At 47.5% G+C, this 18,243-nt stretch overlaps 1 protein-coding gene across 3 annotated transcripts in view; it reads left to right on the top strand.

Moving 5' to 3' along the window:
- The window catches only part of si:ch211-267e7.3 (ADAMTS-like protein 2), a 107,089-nt gene extending 89,304 nt beyond the window's left edge, over window positions 1–17,785 (top strand). For all 3 annotated transcript variants that reach the window (XM_052012251.1, XM_052012252.1, XM_052012253.1), the window contains 7 exons: window positions 334–460; window positions 2,277–2,490; window positions 4,771–4,926; window positions 8,261–8,431; window positions 11,635–11,811; window positions 14,738–14,882; window positions 16,481–17,785. In XM_052012251.1, coding sequence (XP_051868211.1) covers window positions 334–460; window positions 2,277–2,490; window positions 4,771–4,926; window positions 8,261–8,431; window positions 11,635–11,811; window positions 14,738–14,882; window positions 16,481–16,596 — 1,106 coding nt within the window. In that variant the 3' untranslated portion in view covers window positions 16,597–17,785. The remainder of the gene's footprint in view (window positions 1–333; window positions 461–2,276; window positions 2,491–4,770; window positions 4,927–8,260; window positions 8,432–11,634; window positions 11,812–14,737; window positions 14,883–16,480) is intronic.
- The last annotated feature ends 458 nt before the right edge of the window (window positions 17,786–18,243 follow it).

Here is an 18,243-nt window from a genome sequence, read left to right as displayed (position 1 = left end):
GAGGACATGGGACTTGCTGTGTTGGATGCCAGGAAAAGTTGTCCTGACCTTTTAAGAAATAGTGTCATGGGATCTCCGCCCAGCTCAGAAGGCAGACAAAGCCTGAATTTAACACCATATCTGGGGGGAATAAAAGCACCTTGGATAGTCCAGCACTCCATCAGTATTGCACTGCAGTGTCAGCTGAGCTTTGGTGATCAGATCTCCAGAGAGCAGGACTCGAACCCATAAAAGTGACCTCCGGCCAATATCAGAAGCAAGAATCTAAATGTAGTTGATTCAAAGCTGATGGAACAATGTCTAGTGAACTGTAATCCTCTCCTCCCCTTGCAGGCATTACCACTTCTTATGCTATGTGTGTCAGGTACGATGGAGTAGAGGTGGATGAGGCTCACTGCGATGCTGTTACCAGGCCTGAGCCAACGCATGAGTTTTGTTTAGGAAGGGAATGCCCTCCCAGGTAAGTGATCTGGGTAACTCCTCAAATACAGGGGAAATGTTATTTTCCTCTGCTGCTTTTGGTTTGCTTAAAGCAAGGTATAATGTCACACTAATTGTGGAGATGAAGCTGACTCTGGGCCACTTCCAAAGAGAGTCATTCATTTTGTTGAAGAATTGGATCACACCAAGGCCAGATCAGGTATATGAGGTAGCTTTGGGAAGATCTGACAGCTTCACGGTCCCAGAGAAGTACAGCCCAGAAACAGGCCATTCAGGCACCCATTTTTATGCATCCTATCCTAATCCATTTTATCCTCTCCAAAAAAGCTTGTTTCCATCTTTTTGGGAAAAAAATACAAACATTTAAATCGCAAATAATAGTAGGATTCAGGCTCACAGCCTTTGGATTATTAATCCAGTTACCTAACCACTGCCCCATTTTCCTCACAGCTTGCACCTGTAGTGCAGCCTTGATTCAATGGGTATTTATGCTGTGAGCTTCAAGTGAGTTTGGAGCACAGAAGAAATGTTTCTTCCCAGAGGGAGGATGGTAGCTCTTGTACAGGTTTGTATGAGGTCATTGAAACAACCAAATTGTTTGGTTGAGGACACTTTCTCATCCCAAACTTGCCTACTTTCCTGGAGGCATGTGATCTTGAAGATAGTTGTGTGGAATTTTAACAGAAGTTGAATATGGGTCATTGGGACCGGCGATGAGGAACTAGAGGCTGATGGGGACACTAATTCGGCATGTAAGGGGCTTACACCAAATGAAAGCTCACCGGCAAAGAGGTGAAGGGCAGCAAACAGGTTTCCTGATGTTCTCCCTGACCCAAGTAACAAAACATTTTTTGTTAACATGAAGAGCTTCATATGGGCCTGTTCTGGGCCAAAGTTCTTTTCTCATTGGATCTTAATCATCTTCCTGCCTGGGCAATTTGGGTTAAGGTATCCCCCAGCTCTCCTCCACCTCCCCCTGCCTGATCCCTTCCTGCTTTGCGAAAGGAAACAGAGGAATACAAGGTGGAGATTGAATATGCAATCAATCATACTGGTGAGTTGGAAATTGGAGAGAGAGTGTGAGGTGGGTTTGGGATAGTTGAGACATGATAGTGTGCAAGAATTCAAATTATTTGAATAGATGGGGTGATCCTGACCTAATTAGGACAACGTTGTAGAATATGAAGCCAAATAGTTATGTGGGAGGGGATTGACTGAGGGGTTCACAATGTTGGATAGTATGCCTTAGAGAAAAATGGAGAGAAATGGATTGGGATAACCACCAATCTAGCTAAATATTGTCACATGGAGACTGCAGATGCTGGAATCTGGAGCAAAAAACAAACTGCTGGAGGAACTCAGCAGGTTGAACAGCATCTGTGGGGGTGGGGGGGATGCGGGGGGGGGGGAGGTATTGTTGACCTTTCAGGTCGAGATGCTGGATCAGGACTGAGAGTGAGGAGGGAGTTTAGCTGGTATAAAGACGAGGGGGGGGGCGAGGAGAAACTAGCCCCTGTTTCACCCCTCCCATTCTCCTCTTCATACCAGCTACCTTCTCTCTGCACTGGTCAACCCACTGAGTTCCTCCAGCAGTTTGTTTTTTTGTTAAGTGTTGGTATAACGACAACAGAAGGATTGGCTGCCCAAGTTTTGATCGGCTTACGAGCAATTGTTTTCCCCTTTTGAGTTTTTGAAACAGGCAAGGCCATTCTGCCCCTCAAACCTGTTCTGCCCTTCACTGAAATCAAGATGGGTCCGTGGCACAGCTGCACCTTACTGATCTTTCTCCAACCTTTGCTTTCACTCTGGATGTCTTCGTTCTGGACGTTATGCAGGTGGGAGACCAGCAGATGGAGTGAGTGTTCTCGGACCTGCGGAGAAGGCTATCAATTCAGGACGGTGCGCTGCTGGAAAATGATCGCCCCTGGTTTCGACAGCTCCGTTTATGACGAGTTGTGCGAAGGCGCCGAGCTGACCAGACCCGTGGAGCGCAAACTCTGCAAAAACAAGGGGTGCGGACCACAGTGGGAGGTGTCGGAATGGTCGGAGGTAATGCAGCTTTGGAATGTTATATGAAAAGCTTCTCATAGGGTAGTAGTGTTTATGCCCTACATTAGTCTCTTCCCATCCTTGTTTCTATAATGCCATCAGGATAGCCTTTGTGCTCCCTCATGTTTTTCTTTCTTCCCATTAACTATATCTCCACCATATCTTTAACTGGCGGTGAGTTTCACATTCTTGCCATTCTTTGTACAGAGATGATACTTCTGAACTTGCTGCAGGGTTTGTTGGCGGGAGTACTATATTTACAGCCCCTAGTTCTGGTTACACCCACAGATGAATTATTTCCTTTTGTAATTTTTAAGACTTATATTAGTTCATTTGTTTTTTTTCTGTAGATAAGAGCTTCCACCTGTTATTCCTGTTCTATTATCATCCTTTTTCTGCCTCTATGTTGCTCCTGTGGGGATTAGTCCCTCTGGAAAATGCGAAAGAAGTTGTCTCCCGTTACACCGAGGATGAAGTAATATTTGTATTACTTCTGCATATTTTATTCATCCAATGTATTGAAACAATTTGTGAAACATTTTGTACATCAAAGAGATCTACACCATTGATCACAGTTTTTTTTAACATTCTTGGAGTTACCGAACAAGGGAGAATGTAGCCCTACATGAGATGTCATATTTTTAAAATACTTATTTTTTGCATCACAAATATTTAGTTTTAACTGCATTTTCCATTTTCTGATTATGTTTTTTTTATTATCCTGTGGGGTCAGTTTTTCTTATCCTGCTTGTATAAGTCTGACCTGCTGAACAGGTTCCATAACCTTACACAGTAACACATTCCCAACACACTTGCAAAGACTAGAAGCTTAATGTGCTGGTAACTGTCACTGTGAAGCCCCTTTGACTCATCCTATCACAGGCATTCTCTTAGTTCTGCACATCCCTCCCCCCACCCTCCCTCCTACTGATAACTAACATGCATCTCTCTCTTCCCCAGTTCTGATGAAGGGTTGCAGACCTGAGACGTAGATTGCTTTGCTTCCCACAGATGCTGCTTGACCTGCTGAGTTTTCCTAGCATTTTCTGCTGGTGTTTAAGTATTTATTGCCATCCCTATTGGCTCAAAGAACGTGGGGGTGACCTCCCTCTTGGTGAATCTCAAACCGCCTGTTTCAGAGTTGGCATGGGTCTGGGGTCACATCTCGGATAGACAACAGGCTTCCTTCCCTTAAAGGACATAATAATCACTCATTGATGCTAAATTTTTATGTTGAATTCCATTTCAAATCTCTGACTGCCGCAGTCAGTTGTGAGTGCAGTTTCTAGATTAATATTGGAACAAATTCACCCTGATGCTTGTACTGTCAACAGTGCAGATGCGTGTGGCTGTTTTGTATGTCAGAGAGCTTGGGAATCTCAGCCTAGAGATTACTGTTGTTTGGCCTTTCCCCACTTTGTGTGATGTTCCCTTATCTGTTATACTATTAACATTATATGTCATCAGGGAAACATAGAATCTTATCATATGGGTGTGGAGAGGTACGGAACAAAAGCTAGGAGATGAAGTTGAAGTGACCTGACTTCCTGTTGGTGTTTTTCAGTTACTGGATCTGACTCACGGTCCCAAATCATCGCCCCACTGTCTGGCCACTTGCACTAAGCTGATTGGGATGTGAGGACCAGGGGAGCTGATCCTTTGTACCTGATCAGCAGCCCATGAGGCAGAGTAGCGACGAAGGCACAGGTGGCAGATCCATTGATGACCTTCTGACAGCTCAGCACTGCCAGAGGTCTCCAAACAGGTTTTAAATGTTTCTTATCATCAGGGACATGAAGAGCAATTCATATGGGTTAACGTAATGTATAAAATAAAAACTATAATAAAATTAATTTAATTATAAATGCTTAAAGTCGGAGATGTTAATTAAAACCATTAAGATAGAGAAAAAATAAACAGACTGCTTATCTTTCTGTTAGCAGCCCCATTCAGGTAAAAGTAGTACACTAGCCCTGGCTGGTGTAAAGCGAAGGGTCAGGTGGTGAGCCCCTGGGTCAGCAGGTCAGTGTTCACCCACCAGACCAGTGGTGGAGAGAGTGGTCCGATCCACTGACACCCCCACCCCCCACCCCACTTACGGCCTTTAGTGGTGGGGAAGCCCAAACCCAGATGCTCTCCCCATCTGGCCTGTTGTTCCCTGCTCCTTTTCTGGTTGAGGGATCTCTGTCTTGTGCATTCAGTTTCCCATTTAATAAATTCCCAGCTATTGCTGGTTGGAAACAATCAGTGTGGAGTTGGTAACTGTACTTCTGCCCTCAGTGTTCAGCCCGGTGTGGGAGTAGAGGGATCATGAGACGGGAAGTGCGCTGCTCGGTGGAGCCTCGCCTGTGCAATGAGTACACCAAGCCAAGCAACAAGAAGGAGTGCATGGGCCCACCATGTGATCGGCGCTGGACTGCATCAGACTGGGGGCCGGTAAGGGCAATTTCTGATGTACATACTCCAGGGAAGGTTAGCCTTGTCATTGCTCCAAAACAATCTCCACATTAGTAATGTGCGACATTGCACTGGGACTGGCACACACTCATTCTGCACTGGCACACACTCACCCTGCACTGGGACTGGCACACTCTCACCCTGCACTAGCACACGCTCACCCTGCACTGGGACTGGCAGAAGCTCACCCTGCACTGGGACTGGCACATTCTCACCCTGCACTGGCACATGCTCATCCTGCACTGGGACTGGCACACGCTCACCCTGCACTGGCGCACACACACCCTGCACTGGCACTGACACACGCCCAAGCATTGACAATAGCTGGAGTGAGCTGCCGGAGGTGGTGCTGGAGGCAGAATCAATTACAATGGTTTAAAGGTGTTTGGATAGGTGCTTGGATAGAAAAGGTGTAGAGGATTATGGGCTAATGTGGGCCAATGGGATCAGCTTAGATGGTTATCATTGTTGGCATGGAGGATGTGGGTCGACTGGCCTGTTTCTGTGCTGTAGAGCTCTATGACTCTTAACACTCAGACCCTCACACTTATTTGCAGACACTCATACCTCACACTATAGGAACATAGACCATTGCAGACACACAGAAGCTCCTGCCTAGTACGATGGAGACACAAACACCCTTTCAGCACGTTTTCAACACCCAAACACTCTTGCACAACAGTTATCACTGGGACCCTCTCCCCCAGTCACAAGGGACAAGCACCTTCACACCACGTTATTTAATTCCAAGGCCCCTGCACTCACAACTGTTAACACAGAAGACATTTATTGACCTCAGGGTAGGCTGCATACGGGCAACTGATTGAATTGTTCCCATTATATTTTGTTGTATCTTGTTGCCATCTGCACCTTTTGCTAAATGTTAGGAACTGTTTGAAAAATACTGCAAAACCGGATGTTACTGATTAATGTTCTCGACAGATTTGAGGATGAAAATCGCTTGTTGTGTGGAGTGACGAGTCACTGATTGCCCTCGTTGCCATTCTACATTTGGTATCATGCAAAGATGTCACGCAAAAATATGTGTTTCCTCCCTCCCCTGTCCCAGACAGGGATAGGTGTACTGCATAGACAGCTGTGTTGCACCTCCAGTTAGTCTGGTTTAGAATGGCTCTGACTGGTGTCCTGTTTCCTTTCCCTCAGATAGATGATGCTTTCAAAAGGTAAAGGGAGCCTGATAAAGATGCAACCTACAACTAATCTCCATTGAGATAAAATATCTTCTGGCTAAGCATATAATTCCAAATCCGCTGCCTTTGGCTTTTGCCATCAGTTTAGTTCCTTTACCAAACACTTTCTCAGGCTGATCACAGTTCCATCCTCTTTAAACTCCAAACTCAACATCATCTCAGTTACAGGGAAGGTTTAGCTTGACCTCAGCACTGCTACCTGCCTGTGTTTCTCCTTCAGTTGATCTGCTGCTGCAAACCTCCTCCATGTCTTTGAACCTCTGGACTTTGTCACACTTGTATTCAATTGTTCTAGGCCTCGTCCACCTCCCATCCTCAATGGTACATCTTCAGGTCATCAAAAGCTCTGCCCTTTACCGTCAGAAGGTGACGTCCATCATCAGGGGTCCCCACCATCTGGGCCATACCCTCTTCTCATTGCTGCCATCAGGCAGGAGGTACAGGAGCCTGAAGACCCACACCTCTAGGTTCTACAACAGCTTCTTCCCCACTGCCAGCAGGTTGTTGAACTGACCTGAAAGACCCTAATTCTATCTCGGGCTGTATTTCCCTCAATTTGCACTATTGTTGATATGTTTATTTTTGTTTATTTTGTGGTGTAAGTTATGTCTAATTTATGTTAATTTTTCATGTAATTTATATTTATAATGTTTGTAATGTACTGTTCTGTTGTTGCAAAAAGCTAATTTTCATGGCATTTGTACCCTAGGTATGTATGCCCATGACAATAAACTTTAACTTGAGCAGATCTGTCCTCCATAACTTCTGTCTCACAACATCTCAAGTTTCAAGTTTTCATCCATTCAAGCTGTCTCACCCTTGCCCTTTATCTTCCTGTTCCTCTGACGTCAGCCTCTCGTGGTTTCATCTCCACTCCTCCTTCATCCTGTCGTTGGTGACCTTGCCTCAATCCACCTTTTGGCTTTCTGTTCCCCTGCTCCATCAAACCTTCCTCATATCACCGCCTTCACCATAGAGTCCACTTTTTCCAGTGAAGTGGGTTGAGAGAATTGTTTAGTTCGTATCCACCCTGGGGATGCGGGTATCCCCGGCAATGTCAGTGTTTATTGTCCAATCCCTGCTTGCGCTTGAGAAGGTAGTGATGGGCCACCCGTGTGAAGCTCTGCAGTCGCTCGGTTGTGGGTCCTCCCACAGTGCGGTGGTGGAGGGTTTGTGCTTTTGACCCCATGACATGAAAGGGAGAGGGGTTTCCAGATCAGGCTGGTGTGAGATTTTCAGTTCCATGGTGTTCTTTGCACCTATTGCCCTTCAGAATGGTAGAGATCACGGAATTGGGAGGTGTTGTCAATCAAGCCCTTATCTATGACCCTTGACTTTTTTTTCATTGGAGCGTAGGGGGTGTATAAAATCATGAGGGGCATAGATAGAGTCAATGAGCACAGTCTTTTTCCCAGGGTTGGGGAATCAAGAACTAAAGGACTTAAGTTTTAGGTGAGAGGGAAGACAGTTAATAGGAACCTGAGGGCAATTTTTTTCACCCAAAGGGTGGTCAGTACATGGAATGAGCTGCCATAGGAAGTGGTTGAGGCAGGTACATTAACAACATTTAAAAGGTACTTGGACAAGTACATGGATAGGAAAGGTTTAGAGGGATATAGGCCAAACGCAGGCACATAGGCATGGTGGTGTAGCAGTTAGCGTAATGCTATTACAGCGCCAGCGACCTGGGTTCAATTCTGGCCACTGTCTGTAAGGAGTTTGTACGTTCTCCCCGTGTCTGCGTGGGTTTCCTCCGGGTGCTCTGGTTTCCTCCCACATTCCAAAGACGTACGGGTTAGTAAGTTGTGGGCATGCTATGTTGGCACCGGAAGCGTGGCGACACTTGTGGGCTGCCCCCAGAACACTACGCAAAAAGCTGCATTTCACTGTGTGTTTCGATGTACATGTGACTAATAAAGATCTTATCCTGGTCAGCATGGACCAGTTGGGCTAAAGGGCCTGTTTCTGTGCTGTTTGACCTTTATGACTCCAAGCCTCGGCAGGGGGGTGATGGGGGGGTGCTTTGCTATTGATGTGGCCACCATCTGCCTGTGTTGACGTCTGAGCCTTCCTGTCCCCCCCCCCCACCCTTCCCACTGCAGTGCTCAGGAGCTTGTGGCGAGGGTCGGATGATGCGATATGTGGTTTGCAGAAACAACGAGGGGAAGGTCTTGCCAGACTCCCAGTGTGATGTGACGGCGAAACCCTTGGCGGTGCACCCCTGCGGAGATAAAGACTGCCCCCCCCACTGGGTATCACAGGAGTGGGAGCAGGTAGGTGGGCAGACATGTGCTATGTGAATGGCATGGACCGGTGCACCAGTTGGACAAACATCAGTATAGCTTCCAGCCTGTGATAACCCCTTCTCAGACTCCCAGCCTCTTGCTCCCATTCTGGGACCACCACCAGCCAACCTCCCTCCTCACTCTCAGTGACCAGACTCAAAGCCTGAGCTGGGAGTGGTGTACAGCAAGAGTGAGGGAAGAGCGAGAGGCTTCCCCGGTGGAAGTCTCTCTACACGGGAGTCCTCCCCCTGTATGTCGGGGACCTGGGGTGGAGGGTTTTGCACCGGGTGGTGCCGTGCAACTGATTTCTGAGCCGGTTCACTGACACTCCGGTTGCCTGTCACTTTTGCGGCCGGGAGGAGATGGTGTACCACGTGTACGTGGAGTGCGAGAGGTGGCAGCCCCTCCTTGTGCATCTGAAGGGGCTGCAGCTCAAGTTCTGGCTGCACTTCAGCCTGACGCTTTTGATCTATGGTCACCTGGTGTGGTGCGGCACGGGGCGGGTTGCGCGGAAGATCTCCTGTTGGGTCTTCTGCTGGGCCTGGCCAAGCTGGCCATCCACAGGATGCGGTGATGGGTGCCGAGGGTTCTGGCCGGTCCGCCTGCCTGCCTGTCTTCCGTGCTTATGTGCGTGCGCAGGTGTCATTGGAGAGGGAGCACGCGGTCTCTGCGGGCACCCTGGTTGAGTTCCATACTCGGTGGGCCCCTTGTGTGTCGTGGCCGGTACAAATGCGATTCTTATTTGAAGTGTTGCATTAGCGGGTGTAGCGTTGCGTGTGTGTTTTGCGGGTATTAGTCCGCATTATTTTACTGTAGTTATGTAGTTGCTTAGTTGTTTCTTCTCTTCTGTATTAGATGTAGTGTATTGACACTGGTTGTCCTTTTTTGTAGAGCTTTTAGTTAGTAAATGTTTATATCAAAAAAAAAGCGAGACGCTGGGAAACTGAAAGGAGAAGTGAGACAGGGATACATTGGATAACTAAAGGGGGATTTTAGTGCGTAATGAACCTTCACACACCATTTCTGAAGCAGGTAGTTTGCCAAAGTCATCCTGCCTGCTAACTTTCATGATTGATGCGTATAGCCAGCATTAGCCTACACGCCTCAGCGGGAGACAAGTGCCATGTGTGGCGCAGATCACTCAAAGTCAGCCTGCATCTTGTTAAGGGAAAGGCATTGTGGGTGCAACAACTGGGAGAAGTGGTTGTGTCTTTCAAGAATGGCATATCACAGGGCTCCATGGTGTATAGGGAGCAATTCCCAGACCAGACCCTGGGCAGATAGATTGATGTACCTCCAATAAGGGCCTCCCCATTGTAATCTGCCATTAGCTGAGTCTGAATGGGGGGCTGTCTTAGTCTGAATGGTAGCAAGTAGAGATGTGACTGAAGTCTCAAACAATGGTCAGTAGGTGCTGCCTCGTGGTTGTGTTCAGCAGTGTGCTATGGCATGGCCCACTGCATCAGTGCTGGAAGACACAGGATGCAAACTTTGTGTAAAGACCTGCACTAGGTTAGAGCATGACTATTACTCTCTCCAAGTCATGCATGCTTTGGGACAGGTTTGCCAACACAACAAGCATTTAACCCTCCATGCCTCCTCTGGATAGAGGTTCTAACATGAGTCCTCTGGACAAGAACGTGGGACCTCGCCCTCTGGGCGCTGGGACCCAGCCTCACCCTCTGGGTGCTGGGACCCGGAACCGGCCTCACCCTCTGGGTGCTGGGACCCGGCCTCACCCGTGTCCCTGCCCTACCTGTGGGCCATATTTCTATGAGTTAGGGCATGAATTCAGTCAGCAGCAGTTGCTTGACCTGGTGTTTACCACCCGTGTCACTGGGCCAGGGAACAGCACAGTTGCTGAAATTAACAGTAAAGGGGTTGCAGCGTGAATTTTGTGTGAGTCCTGCAGTGGGTCAAGCAGGTGCATCTCAACCGCAGGGGAGGTCTTCCAGCGGTAAATCGGTCCCTGAGAGTCTGCGAGAGAAGAGGTGGTCTGGGGGCCCTGGGAAAGGCAGATGGGGGACCTGAGATGGGAGTGATGGACTGGTTGATGGAAACAGCTTTACCCCAGTAGCCCAAGAACTGAAAACACTTTCCCAGTCTTGGGTTGTACTTTGACCAAGTGTCCAGGAATAAATATTTCAAAGTCAAAGTTGAGTTTATTGTCATACACACAAGTGCATGTACGCACAGGTGTAATGAAAATCTTTCTTGCAGCAGCAGCAGCAAAGGCATGTAGAATGAGAAACACAACATTCACAAGAAAAACATAAATTAAACATAAATTATACCCAATTTTTTCTTACAAGAAAGAACACAATTAGAACAGAAAAAAAAAACAGGGTCCATTTTAGTGCAAAGTGATCAAAGCAGTCATGGTGTTGCTAAACTGTAGTGATTAGGGTTGTGCCGGTTGGTTCAAGAACTGAATGGTTGAAGGGAAGTAGCTGTTCTTGAATCTCGTGGTGTGGGACTTCAGGCTTCTGCACCTCCTGCTCGATGGTAGCCGTGAGAAGATGGCATGGCCCGGATGGTGGGGATCTTTGATGATGGATGGATATTTGGGCCCACCACAAGGCAGTTTTTGTTTTGCTTTAGGATCTCACTGGAAAAACCAGCCAAGTACTCATGCTAGTGAGTCATGCAGCATGAAAAAAGGCCCTTCGGCCCATTGAGTCTGCACAGACCACCAACCACCCATTTACAATAACTATACATTGATTCCATTTCTTATTCTCCCCACATTCCTGCCAGATTCTACCACTCACCCACACTAGGGGCAAATTACAGCACCAACCCACACGTCTTTGGGATGTGGGAGGAAACCTAATCACTTGCAAACCCAGGTGCAAGCTCCACACAGAAGTCACCCAGGGTCAGGATTGAACCCAGGTCTCTGGCACTCTGAAGCAGCGGATCGACTAGTTGCGCCACTGTGCCATTCCATAACTCTGGAGAGCCTGTTTTAGGGGATTGGGCTACAGAAGGTGCTGATGAGAGACTCTTCATCAAGTTGAACTCTTATTTGTGGGCTACAGTTTTCTGATGGGGGTGTTGGGTGAGTGCTGTTTTGACTTTGAAAGAGATGATGACAGGGCTGTTATTATAACTCAGTTGATGGCTCTCAGGCTCCCTCTGGTGTTGTCGGAACCAACTGACTTTAATTAATAGGTGACCTCCTGTTTCAGTGCAATGCCACGTGTGGTCGAGGTAGGAAGACCCGAAGGATTCTGTGTGCTGGCTTGGAAAATGGAATTTACAAGGAGTACGAGGAGAACCAGTGCGGACACACCAAGAAGCCCGACGAGGAGGCCGCCTGTTTTGAGAGACCCTGCTCAAAGTGGTTCAAGACTTCCTGGTCACAGGTGAGCAAACTGGATGGTTAAAGGTGTGATCCAAACAACTACCGAGAAACAGTGAAGGGATTCAGAGGTGGAGAAACTGTTCCCACTGGCGGGGGCGGTCAAAGACCGTGAGGAGTTCAGGTTAAAGCTAGAACTTTTAGGAGTTGGTAAGACTTTTTTTTTAACTTCTCGGCTGCTGTGAAGTCTGCCTGACTGGGTGACGGGTGACGCTGATGGTTGAAGAATGCAGTCTGTAGATTTTTGTTGGGTCATTGTTTCACGGTTACAGAGTACAGGTGGATGACTTGTTTCAATGCAGATTAGCAATGATCCAGTTGGATGGTGGGACAGGCTCAAGAGGCTTATTGCCCTTTCCTGTTCCCCACCTCCACCATCCTCCACACCTGATGTCCAACCCCAGTGGGAACTGGGTGTGTCTCAGATCACTGGCCAGTCCAGCCCATGGTGCATTGACACTCACTTCTGTGCTACACCATTACTGCTCATTCTTGGCCAGGTTTCTAAACTGAGGCTGGTAATGGAGAAAGAACAGGGAGTGGGTTGGGAGGATGGACACAAGGGGAAGGTGGGTGGGGTGTACCCGGGCAGGGTGTGAAATGGGTCACTGATTTGCCAAGGCCTGCTGCCACCTGAGACTAGTTTCTACCTCACCGCTACTAGTTGGCAATAGATAAGTTGGGCCGAAGGGTTTCCGTGCTGTATAACTCCATGACTACATCCAGGACAGCTGCAGGCATGGGGTTCTCAGTTGGCAGCTAGTACTTTGCTTTGTGAAAACCCAGGGTATAGCGCTGCTGCTGCTGTCCTCTGGCAGAGATTAATGCTCCACCACCAATGCCACTGGCTGCCTTCACCTGCCATGGAACTGGTGCTGACAGGAAGGATCAGCCTGCACTGTCAGTTCGCAATGATTCACCTTGCCAGCGTTTGCTCCCAACATCTGCACTCTTCCAGCCAAGTGCGAATAGAATTATGATGCTCACTATCTGACTGATTCAAATCAAGTATAAGATTAGAAGTTGGGAGACACCATCCACGGACATCTGTGATGTTGAACTTGCACTATTGTTCAGAACTCGCATCAGTTCCCTTAATACAAATTAGTCAAGTATAAAGTCAAGTATAATGAAGCAGTGAACAATGCGATCTTGCTCATTCAACACAACAAGAGGTGAGCTCCACACCCAATCCATTCTATTCTGGCACAGTGTAGAGAGGGCATACTCCACATCCTCTGTACTCCACATCCTCACAGTTGACTTGCAGTTGGGATTCAGATCCCATGTCATAACCATGACCATCTATTTTGACCTTGGTAATGTCCTTCACTCTGCCTGTGTCTCAGCTTGTTACCTCTGGAGTTGGCGAATCCTTGCTTACTATAACACAGGAGATGATTTGGTCTGTCGGATCCATGTGGGCTCCCAACAGAGCAATCCCATCAGTTCCATTTCCCACCTCCTTCTCTCCCTCTTACCACTGCAACTTGTTCTGTCTCACATGCCCAGCAATTCCCGTCTGACTCTTTGGCCATTCGCCTGTACAGAGAAGTAGTTTGCAGCAACCAGTTTTGGGAGGAAACCGGAGCATCCAGAGGAAACCCACGTGGTCACAGGGCGAAGTTGCAAACTCCAGACAGACAGCACCCAAGGTCCCCAGAGCTGAGGTAACAGCACCACCTGCTGCACCACCATAACCCCCCGTTCTCCCCCCCCCCCCCCCCTCTATTGAATTCACTGCACTCTTGGGCAATCTTCCCCTTCCTATCTTCAGAACTCTGCTGTCAATACCCTAACTCAACCAAATGTTTTTCACCTATCAGCCCTATCGTTGCTGACCTACATTGGCTGTTGGCTAATGCTCAGTTTCAAAGTTCTCATGATCCATTCAGACTCATGGTCACAGTCATACTGCACAGAAACAGGCCCTCCGGTCCACCCTGTCTGTGGTGACCATCTATACTAATCCCATTTACCAGCTCTTGGTCCATAGCCTTCTATACCTTAGCAATTCAAGTGCTCATCTAGGTACTACTTAAATGTTGAGGGAGTCCATGTCTCCAACAACCTCTCAAGTGTTCCAGATTCTAACCACACTCTGGGTTAAAAAAAAATTCTTCCGTATATAAAAATTCTTCCTTGTATAAAACATAAAAAAAATCTTCCTTATTCCTCTCTAAACTCCTTACCTTAAACTGATGTTTTCTGGTCATAGATACCTTTGCTCTGGGGAAAGGTTTACGACTGTATACCCCATCTATACCCCTCATGAATTTGTACACCTCTACAAGAGTTGCCCCCTCAGCCTGCTCTGCTGGTTTAGTCCCTCCTTTTCTCTTGCTGCAACTTTATATTTAATAATGCTGCTTTGAAAAGCCTTGTGGGGAGAATAGGTTATAGGGAAAATCAGTGAGAAATGGGATTGTTCTGTGAGGTGACATTGACTCAATGGGCCAAAATGTCCTCCTCCTATGTCAAAAAGAAATGTGAAATATGAAAAGTAGGAATTAGGACATTCTTGTTATGTTGAAGCTTCTATAAATAAATGTTGTTCTAAGTGAACACTCATTGGGTCTGTGGGACCTCAATTCTACATCTCTGGCTAGTTGTGAGAGTGCTTCAGTCGATGGTAAGGATCTAACATCGGCAGGATGTGAGGTGGAAATGGGCCAGTATTGGAAGAGTTTTCCCAGAGTTGCGCTTCAGCAGTGTCTGCTCAATGCAGATATCAGGCAAAAGGTCGACTCCCGGCATTGGCACCCTTTGTTTCGATGGCATAATAAGTACAGCATCATTGGCAAAAGGATGTTGATTTGAGGAGGTTCTGCTGGGGTCTTGGGGGATGAAGTGGCTACAGGTTGCATTTACAGAAGGTAGCCTGCAGATGGCAGTGACCGATGACTAACACTGATCTCATTTTGGCACAGTGCAGTAAGACCTGCGGCAGTGGTGTCAAAGTTCGGGAGGTGAAATGTTACCAAGGAGATGAGATTGGACAAGGATGTGATCCATCCACAAAACCAGAGACAAAAGAGACTTGTGAGGTTCAGCCCTGTCCTACAGATGCACCAGGTAAGAATCATGGCAGCTAAAGGCTTGCAATGTCAATCCAATTCACACCTGGGCATCAAACACCAATCCAATTCACAACCGGGCGCTAAACACCAATCCAATTCACACCTGGGCATCAAACACCAATCCAATTCACACCTGGGCATCAAAACCAATCCAATTCACAACCGGGCACCAAACACCAATCCAATTCACACCTGGGCATCAAACACCAATCCAATTCACAACCGGGCACCAAACACCAATCCAATTCACACCATGACCTGAACCACGAATCCAATTCACACCTGGGCATGAACCACCAATCCAATTCACACCTAGGCCTGAAACACCAATCCAATTCACTGTGAGTACATTAGTCACCAATCTAAATCACACCCGGGCCTGAAACACCAATCCAATTCAGAGTCAGGCATTAAATCATCATTTCTTTATTGAATCATGCTCATATTGTCCAGGCCCAGTGTCTTGCACCCGTGATCACTTCAGTGCTCGTGTGTGCTCTGGAAAATGTTTGTCCCTTGACTTATTTTATTATTTGTGATCCCAAGGGGCACCCTGGCATTTATCACGATGATGTAATGCCAGCTGTATAACTAACATTACAGGAAACGCTTACCTATTCTGCGACTGTCCTTTGAGTGCCTCCTTGTCAAGCCTTGCAGTGTGTCTTGGCTAATCTGTTGTTCAGGAAGTGGTTGCTGCTGACACAGGATAGCTAAAATTCAATATGTGGAGCATATTTCCACATCAAAAGGTACATAAAACAATAATATTACTGCTGAGAAAATCATTCCCTGTTGATGCTGAACAAGCTATTTAATAACAGTGCTGGGCTCTGTTCTTCCTCCGGAGATTATTTCTGTGGGATTACTGTTCCCACAAATACACAGAGCATATTGTACTCTCTGGGGATGCACTCCCTGTGTGGTATGTATAAAGCTGGCACTATATCATTTGAATATGCACCAGGATGCTCCGTGGGATAATTTAAAAATGAGACCCACTTTCTGCTACTCAATCTAGTGCTTAAATGTGTATTTAGCCTGCCTTCTGGGAACTTGGTAAAGGAAGGTGGTTGGGTGGTCTGGGGAACAGCAGAGGGGGAGGAGGGGAAATGGCAGGGGGGAGGGGGATAAAAGTGGTTTTGCAGGGGAGGGGTAAACAAGGTGCATGGTGGCACAACTACCACAACCACTGCCTCATAACGCCAGAGACCTGGGTTCGATCCTGACCTCCTGTGCTGTCTGTGTGGAGTCTGCGCGCCCTCCCTGTGACTAGGTGAGTTTCCCCTGGGTGCTCCGGTTTCTTCCCACACCCCAAAGACATGGGGGTTGGAAAGTTAATTGGCCGCTGTAATGTGTGGGCGAGTGGTAGAATCCGGGGGGGGGGGGGGGGGAGTTGATGAGAATGTGGGGAGAACAAAATATGGAATTAATGTAGGATTGGTGTAAATTGATGGTTGGTGTAGACTCGATGGGCCGAAGGGCTTGTTTCCGTGCAGTTACGTCACTATGACTTTATGACATGATCAGTGGATAGCAAATCAGCCTCCAGTTTCCAATGTGAAATCTCTGCCTTATTTGTTCACCCCACAGATGACAACTGTCAGGATAAAGTGACGGCCAACTGTGCTCTGGTGCTGAAGGTGAAGCTGTGCACACACTGGTACTACAGGAAAGCCTGCTGCAGATCTTGTAAGAGCAGGGCGTAGGTCCACTGACAGCCCAATCCTGCCGGGAAGCAATAGGAAATAGGTTGGGAGGTAAGGGGGTGGAGAGAGGGTGAACCGAGAAATAAAACCCCGAACCATGCTCAAAACAAAATCGCAGCACACCCAAGCATAACTTATTGGCGTAATTAACTTCTATGGCTCGCCCTCTCTTTCCCTCTTGGTTCCCAAGGTTGGCGGTTTATCCTGTCTCATTTCGCAATCCCAGATTCCGCCACTTCTTAACTCTGCCCCAGATCTGGGGTCCGCCCTCCTCAGACTGTGAGCCTGAGACACGGACACATTCAGGTGTCTCCGTCACTCGTTGGGGCCAAGGGCTTTAATCCGGAGCTCTCCCTGTGACCCACCTTCCAAAACAGCCAGTGTTCCTGCGCTCCCTGTCCTGCGGTTGGCTCACTCTGTAACGCTGTGGAGCGGTCAGTGTGGTCATTAGTCCACGTCTCAGTGAGGGATGCGGAGACTGGGTACAGGGGCAAGCTGCCATTTGACCATTTCCAGTGGTCTTGGAAGCAGTAGTTCCACATTGGTCGCAGGCAGTAAAATATCAGAAGGAGTGTTTGGCCTTTGTGATGACAGATTTGTAAATAAGAAAAGTTAAATGTTTAAAAATTGGCCTGGTACTAATTTGAATACCTTGACATCTCCCAACAATTGCAAGTACTGTATTGGATATTGTTTACAAGCTTACCTGGAGCCAGAGAATTAGTACTGCACCAAGGTGTCTTCACTCTCTTGACACTTCCACGTACCTCCTTCCCCCTTCAGCCCTGGGAAGAACTTGAGAAAGCTACCAGTCTGCACTTCCCCTTCACTGCTCTGAAGCTCAGGAGTGCGAGGGAGGTCCTGTCTCTCACATTTGTCCCGCAACTCCCGCCTCCTTCACCCTCCACCCCATCCTTTCCGCCTTGTAGTTTCCTTCAGCAGTGCCCCTGCGTTTGGGAGCTCGGGGATGAGGCTGCACACAGTGGCACATCTGACGAGTGACATTGTGATTCCCTTTTGCACGCATTTTGGTTGTAAGTCATGTCCCCGCAGTCAGAATGCAAACCACGTGACAATTTTCTACAGTTTAAGTTATAGCTACTCCTGTTTCTGCTTTGGAAGGTGAAGTTAACATTCCTTTTGAATCTACGTTTGGGTCGTATTTTGGTTAGTTCAATGTAGCTTTAATATCTGATGACAGTAAACAAATGCTGCCAAGTGCTAATTGTACAGCAACCCTTTAGAATTATTTTACAATAACAGATCATTGATGTACTGTAGCTATATTATTAGAAATATTTTGTACAGCAATAAATAACACCTGACTTCTGGAGCAGTTGATGTTTTGTGTTTGCTTGGATGGAATGTGATAGCCTGGAGCTCTCCTGTGGGAATCTCCATCTTGAGTCAGACAGACCAGGATGATCCCAGGAATGTTTGCTGGTCAGCTGCGAGCACTGAAACCTGCTTTGTCTTCTGCTCAGGGAGCGGTGAAGAGCAACAGCTGTGGAATGGTCCCTACTGTAACTGTTGGTGTGTGATGAGTTCAGCCTGACTCGTGGATTGGTCTCAAGTTTAAACCGATGATAACATTGGCAGTAGCGTTTCTGGGCATGCTTTTCCCACTGTTGCCTTTCCAGAGGTGAG

Source organism: Pristis pectinata, chromosome 3, assembly GCF_009764475.1.
Source record: "Pristis pectinata isolate sPriPec2 chromosome 3, sPriPec2.1.pri, whole genome shotgun sequence".
NCBI classification, from domain to species: domain Eukaryota; kingdom Metazoa; phylum Chordata; class Chondrichthyes; order Rhinopristiformes; family Pristidae; genus Pristis; species Pristis pectinata.
Note: the sequence above shows the minus strand (reverse complement) of the source record. Positions and strands in the feature narration are given on the sequence as shown.